The 24111-nt window shown below is 42.5% G+C and overlaps 1 protein-coding gene across 1 annotated transcript in view; it reads left to right on the top strand.

Moving 5' to 3' along the window:
• The window catches only part of EDEM1 (ER degradation enhancing alpha-mannosidase like protein 1), a 32490-nt gene extending 8745 nt beyond the window's left edge, over positions 1-23745 (top strand). Inside the window, exons 3-12 of the mRNA XM_007985076.3 lie at positions 3139-3242; positions 5276-5447; positions 6485-6668; positions 8563-8737; positions 10666-10786; positions 11595-11765; positions 13620-13693; positions 14549-14645; positions 16796-16999; positions 19609-23745. Of these exons, the coding sequence (XP_007983267.1) occupies positions 3139-3242; positions 5276-5447; positions 6485-6668; positions 8563-8737; positions 10666-10786; positions 11595-11765; positions 13620-13693; positions 14549-14645; positions 16796-16999; positions 19609-19698 (1392 nt within the window). The 3' untranslated portion in view covers positions 19699-23745. The remainder of the gene's footprint in view (positions 1-3138; positions 3243-5275; positions 5448-6484; positions 6669-8562; positions 8738-10665; positions 10787-11594; positions 11766-13619; positions 13694-14548; positions 14646-16795; positions 17000-19608) is intronic.
• Positions 23746-24111: the final 366 nt, after the last annotated feature.

Genomic DNA, 24111 nt, shown 5'->3' with positions numbered 1-24111 from the left:
ATCTGGGGTACTGATTTAGTATAATTTAACTTGCAAAGCAACTTAGTTTCCCAATATCTCCTTCTGAAGTTATTGCTGCTGTGTTTCGGTCATTTACCATCACTGATCAAAATGTGCCCAGACAAGTATGTTCGACCTTAGAGCTAATTTGTTGATGATACCTGAGGCTGACTCAGCCTACAAGTGTTGCTTAAAGGAAACGTCCTAAGACTCATGAAAGCTTACTCCTTCTCCCTGAGAGCTTTGTCGTCGTCTTCTTTTTTTTTTTTTTTTTTTTTTTTTTTTTTGCGACAGAGTCTTGCTGTGTTGCCAGGCTGGAGTGCAGTGGTGTGATCTTGGCTCACTGCAGCCTTCACCTCCTGGGTTCAAGTGTTTTGCCTGCCTCAGCCTCCTGAGTTGCTGGCTTTTTTTTTTTTTGCCCCATTTTGTTTTTTTATCCCCCTACCATGCCTACTATTCTGTTGTTCACCATAGTCTCCCCCACACTTAATGGTGTCTGGTGCATAGTAGCAGTGCAAATGTTTGTTCAAAAAATGAATTCTAACTAATGAAGCATTTCCCAACACAGATTCTAAAGATATTTACTCCCTGAAAGAAGAGTTCTGTTTCCAAATGGACTTGAGAAATTCTGTATGTCTGGTCCCACTGTTAGAGAGCCACAGTGCCCATCAGCATTTTAAAGACTCTGAGAAGTCCTACAGTCAAATAAACAAACCCATTTAGCTCCTCTGTCCCATTCAGCCTTTTCAAACATGAGTGAGTGAGTTCAGACCCTAGTTACTCAGGGTTCTGTAGCTATCTGACCATAATGGTAAACTACAATAAGAGTTGTTGACTTCCTTCACCATCCTCACTTGATTTGAGCTCATGTCAGCACCTGCAGCTTCACCAGATATTGTTGCTGGTAAATGTCTGTAAGGAAACAGACCCATCTCTGTGGTTTTCATTGTAGAATATCCGGCCTTTAGTGCTTCAGGCTTATTTTTCAGGTGTTACTTCTGTTGAGGTTTTCCTTTTCTTTTGCTAACATTTAAACAGGCTTTAACAGATGTGCTAGGGAAACATTGTGAAGATAGCAGTCCCCTGACCATTGGATGCAACTTGCAGCATTATTGCATCATCTTCTAAAGAGAAAGAACTGAAAGCTAGAAATGTCTGTACTTACTCTGTAGGTTACAGCAAAATAACGATGAGGTGGAAAAAATGTAGCAGACCAATAAATATTAGGAAATAGTATTTGTTATTATATAATATATAATAATATACAGTAATACATACTTGAAAGTAGTAATGTCTGATGAAGAAAGAAGTAGTGTCTCAGTTAATTTAGAAAGTTTATTTTGCCAAGGTTAAGGACACACCCATGACACAACCTCAGGAGGTCCTGATGACATCACCCACGGTAGTTGAGCACAGCTTGGTTTTATACATTTTAGGGAGACATGAGACATCAGTCAGTATGTGTAAGATATACATTGGTTCAGTCCAGAAAAGTGGGACAACTTGAAGTTCTCGAGGTGGGGTGAGTGGGCACTGCTAAGTCATGGGCAGATAAAAGACAAATGGTTACATTTTCATAAATTTTTCTTTTTTTTGAGACAGAGGCTTGCTCTATTGCCCAGGCTGGAGTGCAGTGGTGAGATCTCGCTCACTGCACCCTCCGCCTTCCCAGGGGTTCAAGCAGTTCTTGTGCCTCAGCCTCCTGAGTAGCTGGGATTACAAGCGTGTGCCACCACACCTGGCTAATTTTTTGTATTTTTAGTAGAGATGAGGTTTTGCCATGTTGGCCAGGCTGGTTTTGAACTCTTGACCTCAAGTGATCCACTTGCCTTGGCCTCCCTGAGTACTGGGCTTACAGACCTGAGCCACGGTGTCCAGCTGGTTGCATTTCTTTTGATTCTCTGATTAGCCTTTCACTGAATACAGAATTTACCTGTGACAAAGGTAGAGGAATAGTCACTTATGCCTTTGCCTGGCTTAGTGAATCTGCAGTTTTACATAAACAGTAGGGCAGAGGAAGCAATCAGATATGCATTTTTTTCAGGTGAGCAGAGGGATGACTGAGTTCTGTCCTTTGTTCTTACCTGTGAAGATAAACTGTCAATTTACATTGCCAGGGTGAAATTCAGCAGAATTGTTTTAGAGTGAAGATCTTGAGGCCCACAAAGAATTTCCTTCTAGATAAATTGTAAGGGATATATATATAGCTTTTTTTTTTTTTTTTTTTTTTTTTTTTTTTAATCTATGTAGCTATCTTATTTAGGAATAAAATGGGAGTCAGGTTTGCCTGATGCAGTTCCCAGCTTGACTTTTCCCTTTGGCTTAGTGATTTTGAGGTCCTAGCAATTTATTTTTCTTTCACAGTATGTCTTTATGATGTCATTATAGTGTCAGGATTTCATAAAATTTTGAGTGGAATGAAATAATTTTGATTCAGGTTAATCTAGAAAGTTTGATGCCCAACTGTGCTTCATATAGGAGAGAGTAGCTTAGTGCGACATCGTGTCTACACACCCAAAATAAGAATCATAATTCTAAATCACTTTTTAAAAAGGACATAGAGCTGAGTATTCATATATTTTGTTTCCTTTAAATCAGTCACTGGTTTTATCCTGTGCTCCAAAAGATATTACCCTGTTTCTCAAAGTGTTTAGACATCTGGATAACAAACAAGTTCGTTCAATTTTCCAGATGTTTTGGTCTCCTGGGAGCCAAGCACTCAAGCCGCTGATTTATTTCAGGAGCAGAGACAAAGACATATTTTTGTTTCTTCAGTTTTCTGATTTATTTGTGTACCTGCCAGAAGTTTTAGAAACCACAGTGCCTGGCATGTTCAATAAGATCATAGTGAAGTTTGCTGGAGAGTGGAGTTGGGAAGATGAGGAGTGCCAATGATTTTACAAGGAATTATTTTCAGTTTTGTCCTTTGGAGATAGGGCTCTTGAGTTGGAGGAAATGGGCCTGCCATGTGCTGGTAATATATTCTAAGAAATAACTGCTTTTCTATCTCTTGTGTTTCTTCTTCTATGGTAGCAAAACCACATACAGACGTTTAGGTGACATGACTAGGCTGCTGTGATGATACAGCCTCAGTTTCATTTCAAGTTGCTGTAATAACCTGTGTTCCTGTTTTTAAAGGTAATGGGAAATTCATCTGAGTTCCAGAAAGCAGTCAAGTTAGTGATCAACACAGTTTCATTTGACAAAGATTCCACTGTCCAAGTCTTTGAGGCCACAATAAGGTAAAATAATGAATATTCATAAAATGAATTGGAGACTTCTTTTTATGTGTTTAAAGAGAAAAACACCTGTGAGGCTCTTTTCACCCCAAGATCCAGGCAGGGAGTCCATATGGGCTTTATGGGTGCAGTGTGCATTTTTCATGTTCATATCATATTTACCAAAACTGGAACAATTATTTGAAAGTAATCACATCCCGGACTGAAGGGAAAGACACATTTATATTTTGTTTTGTTTTGTTTTTTTTTTTTGAAATGGGAGTCTGCTGCCTAGGCTGGAGGGCAGTGGTGCAATCTTGGCTCACTGCAATCTCCACCTCCCAGGTTCAAGGTATTCTTGTGTCTTAGCCGCCCGAGTAGCTGAGATTACAGGCACACACCACACCTAAGTTTTGTATTTTTAGTAGAGACTAGATTTCACCATGTTGAGCAGGCCGGTCTCAAACTCCTGACCTCAAGTGATCCGTCTGCCTTGGCCTCCCAAAGTGCTGGGATAACAGGCGTGAGCCACCATGTCTGGGCACATTTATGTTTTAACGGGGGTGTAAAATAGGTGTCTGTCTAGTACAGAATTGCATGGTTTCCCTTTATAGTCTGATTTCATTTCCTCCTTTCACCGTGTCCTAGGACAACCCCTACATATTTCTGAAGGAGATGAGAGTTTCCCATCTTACCACCCACAGAAAATCACTGCTTAGCATTTTAGTATATTTCCTTGTTAGGTATATTTCTCACTTCTATTTCTCTCTCTCTCTTTTTCTCTCTCTCTTTGTTTAATGGATTGGGATCATGCTCTATACCTAGTATATTGTATATTGCTTTCTTTGATATATTGTGCTTATTTTCCTGTTTACATTTTTTGAAAATTGTATTAACTGCATAACATTCCAGTTCACAGATGTAATACTTATTTAAAATTAAATTTGTGAAAACCTTTGTTCTGACATACGTCACAGTCTACTTCAGATCTTTAGAATGGGACTTCATGGGTCTACAAGGACTTAGGTATAAGCTGGTAGCCTGCTGCCTCCTAGTAGGTCATTTTTTCCTCCTCCTCTTCACCTTGCCTCTTTACCAGATGTTAGGGTGTTAGGGAAGCTGCTTGGCAGCCACAACAACAAAAATTACTTAGTATTTGTTGTCTTACCTTTCTGGTTTTTTTTTAATTGAATTAAATTACATTTTTTTTTTTTTTCATTTTAGAGCAGGGTCTTGCCCTGTTGCCCAGGCTGGAGTGCAGTGGTGCTGTCACGACTCACTGCAGCTTTGAACTCCTGAGCTTAAGCGATCCTCTAACCTCAGCCTCCCAAGTAGCTGGGACTACAGGCAAATGTCACCATGCCCAGCTTCTGTTTTTTTATGAGTGTTTTCCCCAAGTGAAATAAATCAAGAGTAATAATACTAATAAGTAATATTTATTCTGAGAACAATTAGTATACTCTTTTTTTTTTTTTTTTTTTTAAAGAGACAGGGTCCTGCTTTGTTACCAGGCTAAAGTGTAGTGGTATGATCATAGCAGCCTTCAACTTCTAGGTTCATGAGATCGTTCTGCCTCAGCCTCCCAAGTAGCTGGGACTACTGGTGTGTGCCACTACACCTGGCTAAGTTTTTTTTATTTTTAATAGAAATAGGGTCTTGCTTTGTTGCCCAGGCTACTCTTGAACTCCTGGCCTCAAGAGATGCATCTCCCTTGGCAAAGTGCCGGGACTACAGGCGTGAGCCACCACACCTAGCCAACTCCCTTTTCTTAATGCCCTAAGATTTAGATTACCAAAATTGTTAATATTTTAAATAGTATTGTTTTTGGTAGTCTCGGATAAATGATTCCCTTTCTCTCTTTTAGTAATATGGTTAACAAAAATCAATCGTGTATTATTAGAGCTAGAAAGGAATTCAAGAGGCCATTAAGTCAGGTCTCTCTGATGTCAGGCAGTTCTGAGTCTGTGGATGTGAACATACTTCTATCTTTCTGAATTGGATTATGTGCATTTACAAGCAACATGATTGTATTATCTTTTTGTTCTTCCTGTCATTAGGGTCCTGGGAAGCCTCCTTTCTGCTCACAGAATAATAACTGACTCCAAGCAGCCCTTTGGTGACATGACAATTAAGGACTATGATAATGAGTTGTTATACATGGCCCATGACCTGGCGGTGCGGCTCCTCCCTGCTTTTGAAAACACCAAGACAGGGATCCCGTATCCTCGGGTGGGTAGACTGGTTTGACCCTTTGTGTTTGACAATTCACTGTCTTCCTGAATTAAAATTTTTTGTTTATTAATTTATTTGGGAGAAGGAATGGGATGGAGGTAGATGAGAAAAGCAGTGTCCTTAGAAGAATTTGGCCTTAAATATGATGTAAATATTTTAAAATTCATTCAGCATTTACTGAGCATCCACTGTATGAAAGGCAGACAGTGATGTATCTGACTTAGTCCTTCCCCTTAAAGAGTTGATGTTCTGTGAAGTTCAGTATTCTTAAGTTCATTTACATGTGTGATTTGTATTCTCTGCCACAAAGCAGTGTAGGGCGTTTGTCTTCATCTCTGATTTGGGTCTATTTTCCCAGAGATCCTCACGTGGGTATTGTGGGAGCTCAGTGAGTGAGCTTTTCATTGCTTCACGTGGATCTGTCAAATAAGGGCTGCACAGACCAGCAAGTTAGCTGCTGATTTAAATGCCAGGATCTGGAATTAGATTATATATTTGTGACATCTGATTTGCCAAGCCCAGAACTCCTCTGGTAATTGAGTTAGCCTTTTAGGTAACTGGCTGAGAACTGCCAGAGGACAGAGCCTTCATGATGAAACTGGCTGTCATATTCTGGTAGTGCCTCCTTTCTCTCCCGGTTTGAGGTTTGTTTAGGTGCTGAGCAGGAGTGAGTTCATAGTGGCTTATTTAAAATTTAGAAGAAACTCTGTAGTTTGCTTTATCTCTAACTCTAAAGCCTGGTGCTTGTGTTACCATGAAGAAAACCGCCGGAAAGAGAAGGTTTAGTGAAGTGTTATAGCCATTCCCTGAAGACTGGCCCTTATTAATAAAGCAAGGCTCTGCTGTTCTTACTTTCTTGTTTGTGTCTTTTACATTTAATTCCCATATTCACCTCAGATGTATCTTGGAAGGCAGAGGGCTGACTCGCCGTGGTAAGCTTGCTTTATTAGCTGAGTATAGTCTCTGAGACCTGGCTTTTCAGCCCTGCGGATTCCTTGAGTTTTGTCACAGTCTTTGTCTCTTCCCATCCCCAGGTGAATCTAAAGACAGGAGTTCCTCCTGACACCAATAATGAGACATGCACAGCAGGAGCCGGTTCCCTCCTGGTGGAATTCGGGATTCTGAGTCGACTGCTGGGGGACTCCACATTTGAGTGGGTGGCCAGGCGAGCAGTGAAAGCCCTTTGGAACCTCCGGAGCAATGATACGGGATTACTAGGTGTGGCACCTTTACTTGCCATTGGGACTGCACACTGCTTGGTCCCCTTGCCTTTCATATTCTCTGGGCTCTGCCCCTTTTTCACTCTTTAACTCATCTGACAACTCAGAAAGAATTGTGTCAGCTGTATCTAATTTCTTTATGTGACCGTTTGCAGAGGGGCTACATGGTCTGATGGAAAAGAATAAAGTTTTTGTGTTTGAGGGCTTCCTTCTGATTTGGATCCCCTGGTATATTCCACTTGAAAATTATTGTTAATGGAAATGCCATAAAAAGAACTGCCTCTGAGGCAGATTTTATTGCTTCAATATAAGGTTCTAAATAAAGGAATTTAGAGTTACTGATGGAGCAGCTTTTTCCTTTTAAAAAATCTGGGTCTGTGGTAGTAGACTGAAACTCCAGATTAAACCTGTATGAGGTGGGTTTTTTTCCCTTGAGAATGTTTGATCAAGATGTTACTTAAAAATTATTATGGAAAATTTCAGAGTATAGTAGAGAGAAAGTATGATGAATAATAACCCCTATGTATGCATCATTTATCTTCACTAATTATCAGTGTTTTACAAACTCAAGGTGTTATTTTATTTATTTATTTTGAGATAGGGTCTCACTGTGTCACCCAGGCTGGAGTTCACTGGTGCGATCTTGGCTCACTGCGGCCTCCACCTGCCGGGTTCAGTGATCCTCCTGCCTCAGCCTCCCAAGTAGCTGAGATGACTGGTGTGTGTCACCATGCCCAGCTAATTTTGTGTGTTTTATGTAGAGATAGGGTCTCACTATGTTGCCTGAGTAGTCTCAAACTCCTGAGCTCAAGCGATTTCTCCCACCTTGGCTTCACAAAGTACTGGAATTACAGGTGTAAGCCACTGTGCCCGGCCTGGGTATTATTTTAACTCATATAACTGTCTTAAGTTCTGAAATTTATGTATACATTTGTTGTATTTAACAATAGCAATAGAAATAAAGAAGTCACTCAAATTGTCAACCTATCACCAATAGTTGACCAGTGTCGCTTCAGATTGTCAACTTTTTTAGGTTTCCATAGACCCTTTCAGCCTGGCATGTGTAACTTTTGTATATTTTTCATTATAATATAAACAAATATTTTGATTCTGTCTGAATATGGCAGATCATTTGTTTCCAAGTTGGTGCCTTGCTTTCATAATTACCACTTTTGTTGTTGTTTTTATTATTAAAAAAAATTTATCCTTTCCCTTTTCTTTTTTTTTTGCCTTTTGAGACAGGGTCTCCCTCTGTCACCCAGGCTGGATGGCAGTGGCACCATCTCTGCTCACTGCAACCTCTGCCTCTTAGGCTCAAGTGAACCCCCCATCTCAGCCTCCTGAGTAGCTGGCACTACAGGCACCCCCCATTGCACCCAGCTAATTTTTTGTATTTTTGGTAGAGACAGAGTTTCACCATGTTGCCCAGACTGGTCTCGAACTCCTGAACTCAAGCGATCCACCTGCCTCGACCTCCCAGAGTGCTGGGATTATAAGTGTAAACCATCATGCCTGGCTACTTTTTCTTTTTAAAATCATCTTTTTTTGGATAAATTCCCAGGAATGGCAGTACTGGGTTAAAAAGTCTGTGAAAAACTCTTGAGTTTTGAAATGCATCATCAGTCTGGAAAAGCAAAATGACAAACCTATTTTTATTTTGCATTAAATGTTTATCCCCATGTTTGTGTCAGTAAACGCTATATATTTAGAAAGATGTCTGGGCTAACTTAGTGATAAGACTGACAAAAATGTTAGGTCCAAGCAGCCACTCCTCCTGTATGCCAAGGATAAAGGTGCTGAGGAGCAGTGTGGTTGGAGTAGGAGGCGTGTCCCCATCCATGTCCTCCCTGATGAGACAGTTGGGACCTCAAGTGCCTTGTTTATTTTTGCAGGCAATGTCGTGAACATTCAGACTGGCCATTGGGTTGGAAAGCAGAGTGGCCTGGGTGCCGGGCTGGACTCCTTCTATGAATACCTCTTGAAATCTTACATTCTCTTTGGTGAAAAAGAAGACCTAGAAATGTTTAATGCTGCATATCAGAGTATTCAGAACTACTTAAGAAGAGGGTATGTCTCCCTAACACCTCCTCTGTTGCCTTGTAAAGCAAATAGAATGCATTCTGAAGTGTTTGTATTTTTTTAACATACAATCACAGGGTCTTTTATCTCTGCCCTCACCTTACCACCTCTCCTGGTTTGTCAGTCATCTGGGGGCAAAGAGCTGTGTTAGCTTTCTGTCGCTGCATAGCATAGTACCCCAGAACCTAGTGGCTTAAAACAACAAGCATCATCTCATGAAGTTTCTTAGGGACAGTAATCCAGGAGCAGCTGAGGCAGTCACTCTGGCCCAGGATCTCTCCTGAGGTTGTTGTCAAGCTGGTGGCCAGGGCCACAGCCATGCCAAGACCTGATGGTGCTGGGAGATCCCTTCCAGGCTCACTTTGGTTGCTGGCAGGCTTCAGTTCCTCATTGACTGTTGGCTGGAGGGCTCAGTTCTTTGCCAAGGGGCCTCTTTGTAGGTAGCTCATGGCCACTGGCTTCCCCCAGAATGAGTGATTGAGAGAAAAAGAGAGAAAGAAGCTAAAATGGCAGCCACAGTGCTTTCATGACTAATCTGGGAATGATATACCAATACTTCTGCCAGACCGTTAGTCACCCAGATCAACCCTGATACATACAGTGTGGGAGGGGGCTGTGCAAGGGTGTGACTCACAGGAATAGAGGTTCTCGGGGGCTGTCTTAGAGACTTGTTGCTACTACAGGGGCTGACACATCCCAGTGTTTAACTGTGGCTTTAATTGCAGATAGATCTGCAATGCAGGACAGTTATTTGCAGGACAATGTTTTGGTTCTATTACTTTCCAAAGAATTGTGAGGATTGGTCTTTATACTTGGTGATAGAAAGGACAATTACCACATTTTTTTTTCTCTCCGAGTTTGTTTAAAACAATGTTATTCACTATTTTTTGTTATGCATCCAGGATGACAGGAGAGAGAGAGCCATTTGAAGCTACAATGGCTTCTACCTAGTGTCACTCTCTTATCCCAGGTCTGTCTTTTTTTGTTTTTGAGTCAGAGTCTTGCTCTCACGCAGGCTGGAGTGCAGTGGTACGATCTTGGCTTACTGCAACCTCTGCCTCCTAGGTTCAAGCGATTCTTCTGCCTCAGCCTCCTGGGTAGCTGGGACTATAGGCACGTGCCACCATGCCTTGCTGATTTTTGTATTTTTAGTAGAGATGGGATTTCACCATGTTGGTCAGGCTGGTCTCAAACTCATGACCTCGTGATCTGCCTGCCTCAGCCTCCCAAAGTGCTGGGATTACAGGTGTGAACCACCACACCTGGCCCCCAGATCTTTCTTTGTATGTATTTCTATGTTAAGTGTCCAGTTTTAGTGCAAGTGATAGCTACTGAGCTTCCAGCTTGGTAGGATTTTCTTGGGTCCATTTCTACATTGCTGTTGTAGGAACCACTTGTATGTGCTGTGTTTAAGTAAGGGGCCTTTTGGGTGGAATTTATTTATTTTTGCTTCTCAAAGCCACAAACTAAATTGAGCAGTAATCCCCAAGGGTCTTGCTCTGATGCATTTCTCCAGGCCCATGCTATAGGGCATCACTAGAGAAGAGACTCTTTGTACCAAAACCAAGTTTTTCTGCTCAGGTGAAATCCAGCATAGGCCCATGCTATATACTGAATTATCTTATGTGGCAGGGCTCTTAAACACAAAGCTCAAAGTGCTTTCTGCAGAATACTGTGAAATCCTGACATATTATAATGGCTGCATTAGGAACTTTGATCCTGTGGTAAATATTATCTTCTGCTAGAGTCTAATGTAGATAGTTAAAGGCAGTCTGTTTCCAAAGGTTTAAGGAATGAGTTAGGAGAAAAAATTAATGTTAATTCCATTTAAATGAAACTACCAGCGGCTGCTGGAGAGGTAGAGATCTGTCAGTGAGCTTTCTTTTCACCAGTGAATGTGCTGCTTGGGTTTGTAGGCGGGAAGCCTGCAATGAAGGAGAAGGAGACCCCCCACTCTATGTCAACGTGAACATGTTCAGTGGGCAGCTGATGAACACCTGGATTGACTCTCTGCAGGCCTTTTTCCCTGGACTGCAGGTATTTTGCAGTCAGATTTCCTAAGAATAACCAATCACCGGAAAGGGCTTCTCCCTTCCTTTCTTTCTTTTCTAATACCCTGAGCATTCTCTGTCTCCTTTGGATTTGGGAGGTCACTAACACTATATGTCTTCATCTCTCTGTTTGTGAAATTAGTCTCCAGAATATTGAACAGAGCCATTCCACACAGTTGCAAAACCATGCTTGAGAAGTGACTGTGTATGATTTTTGTTTTTGTTTTGAGATGAAGTCTTGCTCTGTTGCCCAAGCTGGAGTGCAGTGGCACAATCTCGGCTCACTGCAACCTCCGCCTCCCGGGTTCAAGAGATTCTCCTGCCTCAGCCTCCAGAGTAGCTGGGATTACAGGCACCCGCCACCACACCCGACTAGTTTTTTGTAGTTTTAGTAGAGATGGGGTTTTACCATGTTGTGCAGGCTGGTCTCGAACTCCAGGCCTTAGGTGATCTGCCCGCCTCAGCCTCCCAAATTGCTGGGATTACTGGCATGAGGCACTGCGCTGGGCTGTGTGTGAGTTTTGGATAATTATCGCTCAGTTGTTTATTCCTTGTTCATTAGTACACGTAATCTGTTTTTCTGTTTGCAGTTCACATCAATTTGGCATTAGTGACCAGATAGGGAGGGCATTTATTTGTCTGGGTTGTCACTTTTGGGTTGGTTTTGTCTTTAACCATATGTGTAGGTCAAGTAGGAACTCGGGGGTAGAGGAGAGCCCAGGCAGGCCCTTTGTGGCATGTCTTGTCACTCTAGGAATGGTATCTCAGCCTGATGACCTGTGTCCTCTCCTTAGGTGCTGATAGGAGATGTGGAAGATGCTATCTGCCTTCATGCCTTCTACTATGCCATATGGAAACGATATGGTGCCCTTCCTGAGAGATATAACTGGCAGCTGCAGGCCCCTGATGTTCTCTTCTACCCACTGAGACCAGAGTTAGTGGAATCCACATATCTCCTCTACCAGGTACTAGAGTTTTGTTTTTTTTTTCTCTCTTTCACTGCCTCCCCTGACCCCAGCAGTTCGTTGTTAATGAACATTTGCTGAATGATTTAGGGTTATGTTGTTTCATAGTGACTCTGATCGAGTTACCCCCTATCTGTAGTCTTGTTAGTATTCAGTGTTATTCGTGACTTCACAGGACAGAGAAGGCATTTGCAGTGAAATATGTTTTTAACCTCATATTCTACAAAGCTGAATCGTGTTTTTACCGTAGGACTTATATCTCACATCCTTAAATATTCATGAGGAAGATTTTGTACTAAGGTGTTTTCCAAATGTATTTGACCAGAAGACCCGTTTTTAGGATACAATTCTGCACCAGTGTACTGTGGAGCCCTGGTCTGTGTGACAACTATTCAGATAAAAAGAAAATTCATTTTCTTGGTTGTAAAGGAAATCATCTGGGATTCATCTGGATGCCTGTTTTTGTTTATATATGTATATAAACTAGTGTTCATCCTTTGTGAAATTACTTCAGTGGCAGAGGGAATGTGACTTTAACTGTGAAATGTCTTCTTCCTGACAGTTGAAGCCAGATATTTATACTTCTGTGCGTGCCATACATATGTACACGCAGAGAGTTCTCCTTCATTCACATGCACAGCAGCACAAGTGGTTAACTCACCGAGAAACTGGCCTTGGTGAAATTCAGTAGGCCTGTAACAGATGCCCACCATGGACCAGCCCTAGCAAGCAGAGCCTGAGTTTTAGAAACTCTGGTAGTGGGGCTAACACTAAGGTTTGAATTTATTTATTCAACAATTTTTTTTATACCGAATCCTTGCCATTTGCTTCAGATGAAAAAAGGGGAAAGAAATCCTATGAAACTGGTAGTAGTCCTCATGCCTAAAAAGGGACCTCCTGAGTTTTAGATAACCTCTCAAAAAAGGAAAAAGATGGTAGAAACCTGTTTGGCCTTTCTGAGCCCAGTAGAGCAAGGCTGTACATGGGGGATGGTGTGCCAATTACTGGCTGATTTCTCCTCTTAAACTTAGTCCTGTAGCCTGTGAGCTTACTCTTCTTTGTTTCTTTCACTGCTTCTTTCGTGTTTTCAGCTTCTCCTTCACATTGACAGAGATGTCTTGCACTCTACAGCTTTACCCTCTGAAGCCACACCCTGTGCACTTTTAATCTGGAGACTGCTAACTTTGTTGTTTTCTTTGTTGCTTCAATCTGGTGCTAGGCATGAATTAAAGATCCCCACCTTTTAAACTGTTTGTTGGATAAAGGCTTATCTTCCCAGAGAAGTTTTTTTCTCTAGTAAAACCATCTAAGAGCATGTGTGAGAAGAGTAGGCAACTGAGGACTGATTTCTCAGGGTGACTAGAGAGGAGAGAGTGGCGGCCTCCTTTTACACTTTGGAAAGTCTTGTTCCCATCAGCCTTTCCTCATGGTGCCATAACTGGAATGGTGGCAAGGTCCTGTTTCCTGTGCCTGTGTCTTAAGTTTCTGGAGAGTTCAGAGGCAAGATAGAAATTGGATTTGTTCTCAGATATGGTGCTGTCAGGGTGGGCATTGTTTTATTTCTAATCATGATGGGAACCAAAGTAGAGTATTGTTCTACCCTGGAACAGATGGTCTTACCCCTGGCTAAAGTTAAACAAGTCACAGGTACACTTTGATGTGAACTGATGGAATACCTTAGTCCTCTAACCGTTGTGACCCTGCAAGGTAAATGACCTGGGCCCTGTTTCTTCCTTTGGCTGGCGACTCGTCTCCATGGGGAAACCCCGCAGTCACCCCGCAGTCACCGTGATGTTTGTCGATGGCATGTCTTCCAAGCCCATGCTGGATCACATTCTCTCGTGTTCTCTCTAGGCAACCAAGAATCCCTTCTACCTCCATGTAGGAATGGATATTCTGCAGAGTCTGGAAAAGTACACAAAAGTCAAGTCAGTTTTCTAAGTTCCTTCCTTTTTCTGTTAGCCACTTTTATTTCAAATTGTCTTGGGGAACTATCCTAGTTTGCATTTTAATTTATAGAACCAGGTCATTAATGTTACATTTACAGGGAAATTGCTTACCTTTTGGTGTAGTAGAACCTTTCCATTGTAGTGAGACCTGCCCTTTTTTTTCCGTGAGGTTCTAGCAGATTATGGGTGTTCATTCTAACTTCTTTCCTCTAGTTATACAATAACACATACACTAAAATGTTTAGGGAGTACAGAAAATATAAAGCAGTAGAATATTATCACTGTAATCTCCACATACAGAGAAAACTGTAGTCAGTATTGAAATGTATGTACTTATAATCTTTTAAATATATTTTTATATATGATGTGTGTATATATGTATATATAAGAAACATACTGTGTTTCAATTTTGTGACATGCTTTTTTTTTTAACCCGCTATATCATATTTTTTTTTTTTAAAGTGCTATCTTAAATAATAAGTCAATTCTCAATAATAAGTCAATTCTACAAGTATTAGGACTAGACATTTAAATTAGTCCTTTTAAATTTGTTGCCAATCATTTTCTTGGTGCCGTGTTACGCTTCTGGCCAGCCCCCTGCCACCACCCCCACACCCTGTAACTCACCTGATAATTTAGCAGCCAAAAGCACTTGCTAAGTAAATTTGCAAACAATCCAGACTATAAAAAAGGAGAGCCCTACAGTGTAAACATAGTTTCATATGGTGCTGGATGACTGGTTGATTATTCTGATAAGAGAATGTTTCTGCTTCTTAAGTGAATCAGCAGGTGGGAAGGAAGAGAGGCAGGACTGACCTGACGATTGTTTTGTAGGTGTGGGTACGCCACGCTGCATCACGTCATTGACAAGTCCACAGAAGACCGGATGGAGAGCTTCTTTCTCAGTGAGACCTGTAAATACTTGTATCTGGTATGTGTGTTGCAAGATGAACCCAGGAATATTTAGTATTGCTTAGAGCGAGCATTCACATAGTCTTCTATCTGACAGATGCTTACTGGGCACAGCTACATGCTGGACATTGTGCATTCCCAGGATGCAAATGCTGTCAGAACCAAAGGATATTACTATCTTCTTTCATGGTTTCCAACCTTGTTGAAAAGTCATTTGTCAAGTAAACCAAGAATTGAACTTATGATTACAAACTTATGACGTTAACAGGGTGAGTTTTAGAGTAAAAGGAAGGTGACCCTGTAGGGTGTGCTAGGTGGGAAATGCTGGTAATGATTGATACAGAACCAGCGTTAGTGTGGTGGTAGGGGGAAGATGCCTCTGAGGAAGAGAGCTGCGTTCATAATGGCTTCTCACTTTTCTTGATGTGTCTGATCTTGGCCAAGACCTGCAGCTCAGCCTTGTCTCTGTCCATATACACATCCTCAGGCACTTGATATTTTGTGTGTGTGTGTGTGTGTGTGTGTGTGTGTGTGTGTGTGTGTGTAGAGAGAGAATTTCTGGACCTGGATGAAACCTTTGGTATTACCTAATGTTCATATGTTCATTATTTCCCTCACAAGAACTACAGCCTACACAGAGGTCAGGCGACTTGTCCGTAGTATGGGGGTGGCTGTGGCAGAGCTGAAATGTGAACTGTGGTCCTGACTCCCTGTCTGGTGATCTTTCCACCTCACCGCTCTTCCTCCTGCATACAGTCGCTCTCGTGCCCTCCTGCCACTTTCCTCAGTATGGCCACATAGAAACGAGGGCAGGATTTCCAGGTTAGAAGATAGGATGGCAACTGAGAACTTGGGCAGAGGGTCAGAGATAGAAGCAGCTGTGATAAATTGTATTTATCTTGTTCCGTGGTTCCTAGGCCTGGGGCTAGCTGGGTCCAGATCACCCTGGGGCCCTTGCTAAGATTACAGCCATATTGAGTCAGAATCTTTAGAACAAGTGTTCTCAGAAATCTGTCATTTTGACAAGTGCCTTCAGTGGTTTCACGTGAGCCAGATTTTGGAGCTGCTGGTCTAATCCATTAAGATGATACTCTTCTGTGTCTGGTGTCTTTTCACAGATGACTTCAGAGGTATGTCCACCAGCAGCGCATGTGGTCTGTCTAGTGGGAAGACAGCTGTCCTGCTGTCGATTCCTGTGTGTGCAGTGGTTCTTGCTGTCCATGCAGGTGGCTCAGGTCTGCTAAATCAGGCTGGTCAGAGCCTAGCTGCGTATTTCCATCCAGCAGCCAGTAGTGTCAGAAGGACGTTAACAGGGCAAGTTTTAGAGTAAAAGGAAGGTGACCCTGTAGGGTGTGCTAGGTGAAAGAACCTAGAGTCTAGGGAGAGGAAAACCTGTGGTCTGCCCTGTTCTTCTCTTGTTACTGTGTAAACATTGACAAGCTGCACTGAATCTCATTTTTCCTCATCTTGAAATAGTTTAGGTGACCCATACAGTTTCAAAGAATTTCTAGGTATTCATTCATTCAACATTCACAGAACACTTGCCTTCTCCTGCACTGTTGCATCCCATATTGGGTTAGATGTTCTTTCTAGATGCTCTTTTGTTCCATGTCACATGCACCATTGTGGGAAAGGACTGTGCCTTGTGGCCATTGCGTCTTCAGAGCCCAACCCTTGTGCAAGAAATGAACTGAATGTTGGCAGATGTGTTGGGCTCTGTGCTAGGCCCAGGCGATATGGTGATGGATAAAACTTGGTTCCTCCCTGCCAGCATTTACAGTTCAGGGACTAGGTGTCTGTGAGGCTGGGTGTAGTTCTAGAATTCCAGCAGGAGAACTCTTAGGTAGCACATGGCAATCATCCAGCAAACTTTTATAGACTACCTGTGCTTGGGCCTTAGCCTTGGAATTTCTGAGTCTCTGTGTCGGGGCGGGATATGTGTAGGGAAGAGGCAGGTCTAGGTATCTGAGTTTAGATGAAGCAGGTGATTCTGCCTTGCAGCCTGGGTTGGGCACCACAGTTGTCAGTCAATTCCTTTTCACCCAGTTGTCACTGAGAAGCATGAGGTCCAAGCAAATTCTACTCCCTGAGTAGCTGGGACACTCCCCCATGATTCAGTTCCAAGTGTGCTACAATTATTGGTTGTATCTTTTTTTCCCTTCCCTCTAGCTGTTTGATGAAGACAATCCAGTACACAAGTCTGGAACCAGATACATGTTCACAACAGAGGGACACATTGTATCTGTGGATGAGCATCTTCGGGAATTGCCATGGAAGGAATTCTTCTCTGAAGAGGGAGGGCAGGACCAAGGGGGAAAGTCTGTGCACAGGCCTAAACCTCACGAGTTAAAAGTCATCAACTCCAGCTCCAACGTGAGTTGCTTTTTCCAGGGGTGATTTGCGTATATAGGAAGAGAAAATACTATGAGTTCCTTAGTTGTTCAGACTTCCTGATGGAAAATTGATGGTGTACGCAGATTGGGAGATTTGAAAACACCTCCTGGCCGGGCGCGGTGGCTCAAGCCTGTAATCCCAGCACTTTGGGAGGCCGAGACGGGCGGATCATGAGGTCAGGAGATCGAGACCATCCTGGCTAACACGGTGAAACCCCGTCTCTACTAGAAAATACAAAAAAATCTAGCCGGGCAAGGTGGCGAGCGCCTGTAGTCCCAGCTACTCGGGAGGCTGAGGCAGAAGAATGGCGTAAACCCGGGAGGCGGAGCTTGCAGTGAGCTGAGATCCGGCCACTGCAGTCCAGCTTGGGCGACAGAGCGAGACTCCGTCTCAAAAAAAAAAAAGAAAACACCTCCTAAAGACGCCATTTACATAGATGTTGTCAGAGTGTAGGGAAACCACAGGAGCAGCGGTGGCATCATCACTGCTGGCTACAGGTGCCAGTGGAGAGAGTGGCCACAGGTTCCTGGAAGAGGGGAGTCTTGTGGGAGGAGCAGCCACTCAGCAGGAGCCACCACTCAGATCTGACTTTTGTGGCCTTGCCTGGAGGGAGCCGGAAGAGTCAACATGTGACCCCTCCCTGCTCCCCCAGTTGCCTGCTGGAGCATCTTCTTGGCTGCCTGGGGCAGAAGCTGGAGGCCGAGGGAGCCTGTTGATATAATCCATCAGTGGACCTGGAGGGGCAGATGGAAGACATTCAGCAAAATCATCTACCAGCAGCAGAAGAGAAAAAAGCAGTGATAGTCACGATGGTCCTAATGAAGATGCTCTTCGAAGTGCAGCAAACACCCACATTCATTTGAAGTAGGGCTTTACTCCACATGCCTAGATTGTCCTGAGAAGCAGCAGAAAAAATTTGAAAATGGAAGTCCTTGCATCCCTAGTGAAAGTATCAGGTAGTTATATTGATTTGAATCAAATAGGATGGTTTGGAAGTGAGGATAGGGAAATGTAGATCAGTCGAAATTTCAAATCTCGTTATCCCCCAGGGCCTCAGTGGTCAGGAGTTCAGCAGCCTCCCTGCAGATGGGTTGCCTTGGCATTGGGGCACCCTCTCATTGCAGACTGTGCTTCAGTGCTTTTCCATTAATGCCCCAGTAAAGGTCTTCGCCATCAGTCTGTGAAGTAAATCGATAGGCCAGAGTGTAGATAACCACCTCTGCCCCCATTTCCATCAGTCATGGAGCGCTGATTGAGTGGACAAAGCATAATCGGGAGGAAGGGGAAGGAGAGTGAGGGGAAAGTTAATAACAGCCAGCACTTGCAAATACGTACCAGGGTTAACCTTTGCACCACTCTAAACGCTGACGTACGTTAACCTGTTTACTTCTCCAACAGCCCTGTGAGGGGCGGGTACTTTTAACGTCTCCATTTTACAGATGAAGAAAGGGAGGCACAGAGAGGTTCAGATCCCACAGTGGAGCCAGGATTTGGACCCAGGCAGTGTCTTCTCTTTTAGGAAGGAGACATCTCTGACCTGCCACACTCGCTAATAGATCTGATCCCATGATTCCAGGCACCAGGGATTCAGGCCCTCAGAAGGACTCCCAGTTCTGGATAGGGGCATGGCCTAGTGGGGAATCCAGTTCCATCCTAGGTGTTTGTCCGTAGTGCTGTTGAAACACAGAGGGCAGGGACTAATCTCCAGAGAAAATCAAGGTGGGATTCCCTGAGGAGGTTACTTGCTAGAGATCCTTGAAGGATGAGAAGGGGTATCCCAGAAAGGATGTTCAGGCAGAAGCTGTAGCACCTGCAAAAGCACAGAGATGTGGGCTTGGGGGGCAGTCGGGACCAATGGAAGGACCTGCCAGTCTTAATCTTGCCGGGGATGAGGAGCAGGGTGTAGTTAGTTCAACTACAGGGCATGGGGAAAATGTTTCTTTGGAGATGAAGCAGATAATGGATGTATTTAGACAACTGCTTCCAGGGATATCACAGTTGGTTAGTTCTCAAGATGTGCATCTCCTTTGAGGAAAAAATGTGGTGCGGAGGTCTTTAATTAAAAAAAAAAATAGTAGTCTTAAGCATTTAGAGTTTAGTTGTGAATGAGAAAAACATAGCTCAGAAAAACACATTGTTTTCAAATAGCAGAAATGTTTTCTGAAATTCTGGGTGTCCTAAGGACCCCAGGGATGTGGCTTTCAGTCCTGGCCACTAAGTAGTTGCTGTGATGCCTTTTAGCCTCCCCGGATCTGCCATTTCTTTATCTATAAAGTGAGTGAGGCTATTAAATTATGTCAGTGGTCTTCACCTGAGGGTGATTTTGCTGCTCAAGGGACATTGGAACAGTGTCTGGAGACGTTTTTGATTTTCACAACTGAGGCATAGGAGTTGCCACTGGCACCTACTGGGAGAGGCAAGGGGTGCTGCTGACCGTCCTACAGTGTACAGGCGGCTTCCACAACAGTTACCTACTTCCAAACGTCAGTAGTTCCCAGACTGAGAAACCCTGGATTAAGTCATCCAGTCACATTTTCTGAGAGATCAACGTATGAGTTTTTAATATTCCCTCGTTTTTGTCTTTCTAGTGCAATCGTGTACCTGATGAGAGGAGGTACTCCCTGCCCTTAAAGAGCATCTACATGCGACAGATTGACCAGATGGTTGGCTTGATTTGATCTGCTCTCTGTGAGGCCTCATCTTGAACCAGACCTTAACAACCGAACCCAGACCATGCCAAAGTCCAGTCTGAAATGGAAGGGGACAGAAGTCTCGCTGTCCGTGATGGTGTAGGAATTTCTGTGCAGCACCTCACCACATCTGGTTAATCCTTGCACACTTCAGTGTTTCTCTCTTGTTCAATAAAATGCCCTATTAAGGATATAATTTGAAGTGAGAAGGTACATGGAAATTGGCCTTTTATGACATGTTGATGTTATGAGCACAATAGATTGGGCATTCTTTGGATTGATGTTCATAGCTTTATACTTTAGAACCTAAGTCTCTTTACTTTGCTGGCACCTGCTATACTGGAGTATTGCTATGTCTTAAAAAATTTTTTTTTATTACTTTTATTTTTTTGAGACAGGGTCTTGATATTTTTTTGAGACAGGGTTACCTGGGCTCAAGTGATCCTTCTGCCTCAACCTCCCGAGTAGCTGGGATTACAGGTGAGCACCTCTGTACCTGGCTAGCTACTTCTTTATTAGAGGATTGAGAATGAAATTTCTGCAAAAGGGTCTGTGGTTCATTTGGTATCCCTACTTAATTGCATTGAAAATGTCATCCTTTCTGTTATTGGATAATTGGACTCTTCCCCTGATATCCAACCATGATTTTGGATCACATGGGAGAAAAAATCATCCAGTTTTTCATGTATGCCTCAAGTAATCTTTACAGTGTTACAAATTATTTGCTTAAGAATAATGGTCTTAGCCAGAATTCTTAACAGAGTCTCTTAAGTTATTATGTTATGGTCTAAGAGGTTAACTGACAGATCTTTTGGATGGTATTTTGCATTTTGAGTATGAACTTACCTGAGGAAATCCCATAGTTCCAGAATCAGGTGCTTTTTAGGAAGAGAACAATACCTAAGGTTGTCTGAGCTTCCATCTTTCTCATATTTCCTAAGCAAGGATTCTCAGTTCTGACCATATTTGGGTTAAAGTTCTGTTTTGTTTTTGTTTCCTATGTCTAGTGCCAATTAGCTAAATCAGGGAGAAAGAAATGATCACATGACTTTCTAGCATCCTTGAGCCATTTCTCTGTGTAATACAGGCTTTAGATTAGTGCCTTATATTGGTTTTGGTTAGGGCCACTGGATGTCACAGCTACTGATACGGTTTCTGGAGGCCTGTTTAGCCACATGGTGAGACCATGGTGAAAGGGGGATGGAAATTGCTTGGCCAGTCTTTGCCTTTCAACCTGTAAAAGTAAGCATGTAGACAGAGGAAGTTGTGCTAAAATGCCTTCTTTTTTTGTTTTATTTTCTTAGCCAGAACATCTCTCTTTGATCCCACACTGATACACACCTGCTACTCTTACACAGTGCAGCAGGGTTGACTCTTAGTCTGGCTTCCATGAAGCGTCATGGGTGGAAACACATTCTATTAAAAAGGGTAGGAAATCCCTAAAACTTCCAGCCTCACATACTACGGTTCTCACCTGTCACTGTTTGCCCACCTCTAAGGATTTCATGTGCATCTTTTCAAAGCTAGAAATAAACACTGTCTATGTTGCATTTTTAGTCAAAAGGGAGAAATCTTATTCCTTCTTAAAATTTTTAAGCGTTATGGTTTTAAAAATATATAGTTCAGTTCTTTGAGATTTTTGAAAAGAGGATTTTCAGTAATAAACGTGCCATCTCTATCTTTTAAACATTTATTACATCAATTGTTTTAAAATAGAAAAAATAAAATGCTTCTATTTTACCTTTTTTCATTTCAGAAGCATTATTCTGTTTATCAACAATGTCCCATCTACTGAATGGAAAACTTTGAGAATAGTATATATATTTTAAATGTTTTCACTGACTCATTAAAAATGTTAAACACACGCACGCATGCATGCACGCACATACACGAGCATACTTGTACCTGTGTCTCTGGGCAAACAGAGGTAGGACTGTTAGTGACCCATTTGGGAATATAGAGCATCTCAGAGAAGGAGGTGAGTTCTTCGTGCCTGTGATTTCTCTTGGCGCTTCCCTCCTCTCCCACTCTGGCTTCTATGGTGGCAGTGGTGGGTAAGCACTCCAGTGTTATCTTAATGAGGCATTTTGCCTGTCACTCGAGCAAGCCCGGATGTTGCTTCCTCCTCATGCTCCTGGAATAGGGAATAGGGATCTCATGCTTTCAGAGTACAGAGTGCTGCAGGTGCTTCTCGGGGGCCACAGGCTGTCAGGAAACGTGTTTTATGTTAAGTCCCAAACCCTCTTGACTTTTGGGTACTGGAATTAATACCAGTAGGTGAGACTGAGGGTGAGTGAGTTAGTACATATTCATCCTGGTTGTTGAGCTTCCAGACTACCCAGTCTGAAGTTTGATGCTATGTAGTCAGTGGTTTGTGCGGCCGGATGCCAGAAGGTTCTTTGAGCCAGTTTCAAAGGTTACTTGTTTTCTTTTTGAAAGTCAGAATGTTAACAACTGTGATATATCCTGCCGGGCTTTTGCAGTTTCTTCTGTTCTATGTTCTGAAATACTGGGTAGAGAATGGATGAGGAGGAGATTACCAGAGAAGTTGCTTTGCTTAGTGCTTTGCCCCAGGAATGCCTCAAATCTGAGTGGACTTCATCCTTTGTGGCAGCTCTGAGCCTGGCCCATCTTCCTGTTACCACGTGTAGCTAGTGTCTAGTGTCAGCTTTGCTCAGTGTGGTGGAAGCATTTTGCAGAACTGTTGTAGAAAACTGCCTTATAGTTGGCTTGATGAAGCGTAATTCTCTCACAACAAACTTTCAAATCATTATAGGGGAGGCTTAGCTACTTTAGTTGATGTGACCGAGGAATCCCTTCTGGAAGAACAGTTGGCAAGGAAGGGTTTGCTAGCTCTCCATTTGCACTGGCCATTGTGAAAAACCAGCTTCTGTATTCAAATCTTCCGTTCATTTAAAAAAATTTTTTTTCTGCAGCTCTTGTGCCAGAACTTATTCATTGTAACTGAATCCTCAGGGCTTTTCTTGTTTTAGATCATGGACTGTGCACATGACACTTAAATAATTTTCTACGTATTTAAAGAAAAATGCACCAGGATGTTATCTGTGCACATGACTATTAGAGGAGCGTCTGTAGGAAGCATCTGGTTTGGTCAGCGCAGTTGTGCAATCTGAGGGCCTTGTTTCCTCCTCCTCTTCCCTCTTCTCCCCACCAAAGGAAGATATCCCTCTTAATGATTTCTTAGTTCGGTTTACTGAATGATTGCCACCTGTAATTCCTCTTTGGATTGTGTAGACTCACCATGAGACATTCCTTTCTGCTTTTGGAGGGCACCAGAGGCCTTTCTCTTTGAAAAATTTCTTTTTTGTCTGTTGACAAAAACAAAAATCTTTTTTCAAATTTAGTGCTGGTGTAAAGGTAGGGCTGAGTGATTACCTTAGCCACAGGGTGGCTGAGCAGGAACTTTAGAAGAAACTTCTGAGCTTTCCTGTCCATTCTCAGCATCCAGCTCCTATTCTAGTGCCTCTTCCCTGCAGGGCAGGGACACCTTGGGAAAGCGAGGAGGTGGGGCGGGTTGGGCCGTGTGTCCCAGGTTTCGCAGGGGTCGGAGTTAGGCTCCCGCTTGAATCTGGACGTGAATCTGGTAAAAATGTCAAGTACCTGTGGAAATCCCTGATTCTATACCCTCTTCCTTCTTTCTTCAAGGCAGAGGAATAGTATTTTTAAAGGTTATTTTGTTTTAGTTTTAAATAGCAGAACACAAGCTGCATTTTTATTTATTTTGCATAAGAAAGGTAAATCTTTTTACAAAAAAAGTATAGAGTTGGAAACTCGGGGAAAACTTACTGAAATACACAAATGCTTCTCTCTCTGTAATGTGCAATATGCTTTGCAACTTAGATGATATTTTATGTTTAATCTGTAAATAAGAAGTGTATTTAAATTAAAAGGGATCTTTTTGTAAAAGGACCAAATGTTCTTTTATAAATGTAATAAGGAATATCTTGCTCTTTAAAATTTATTGGGATTTTTATGAGTAATTTTTATTAAAAGATTTCTTTTTTTGAGCTGTCATCTTGTTTCTCTTTTACATTCTCATGTAGACACATTACATGCAAGACAAACGGGAGAAAAATCTGTAAAGGAACTGCCCATCTAGATGAATAAAACCTTGCTTTTTATAGCTAAGCCCTAAGTAATACCTCCCCCGATGGAATTCCACTACATTTTTGTATGTCACACTCTTCCATTAAATGCCCTTCCCATGCGGGTCACAACTGCTTTTCATGACCTTTGTCCCAGCCCTGGCCTTCCCCTCTGCATTAGCCTCTTTTCTCTTGGCCACTGAGTCATTGTCTATTCTTACTGCCAATTAGCTGAGTATATCTGGGATCTAAAACCAGTTCTCTGTGTTATCGTAAGCAAGGTGCTTCATTTCTC

Source organism: Chlorocebus sabaeus, chromosome 22 (assembly GCF_047675955.1).
Source record: "Chlorocebus sabaeus isolate Y175 chromosome 22, mChlSab1.0.hap1, whole genome shotgun sequence".
Lineage (NCBI taxonomy): Eukaryota > Metazoa > Chordata > Mammalia > Primates > Cercopithecidae > Chlorocebus > Chlorocebus sabaeus.
Note: the sequence above shows the minus strand (reverse complement) of the source record. Positions and strands in the feature narration are given on the sequence as shown.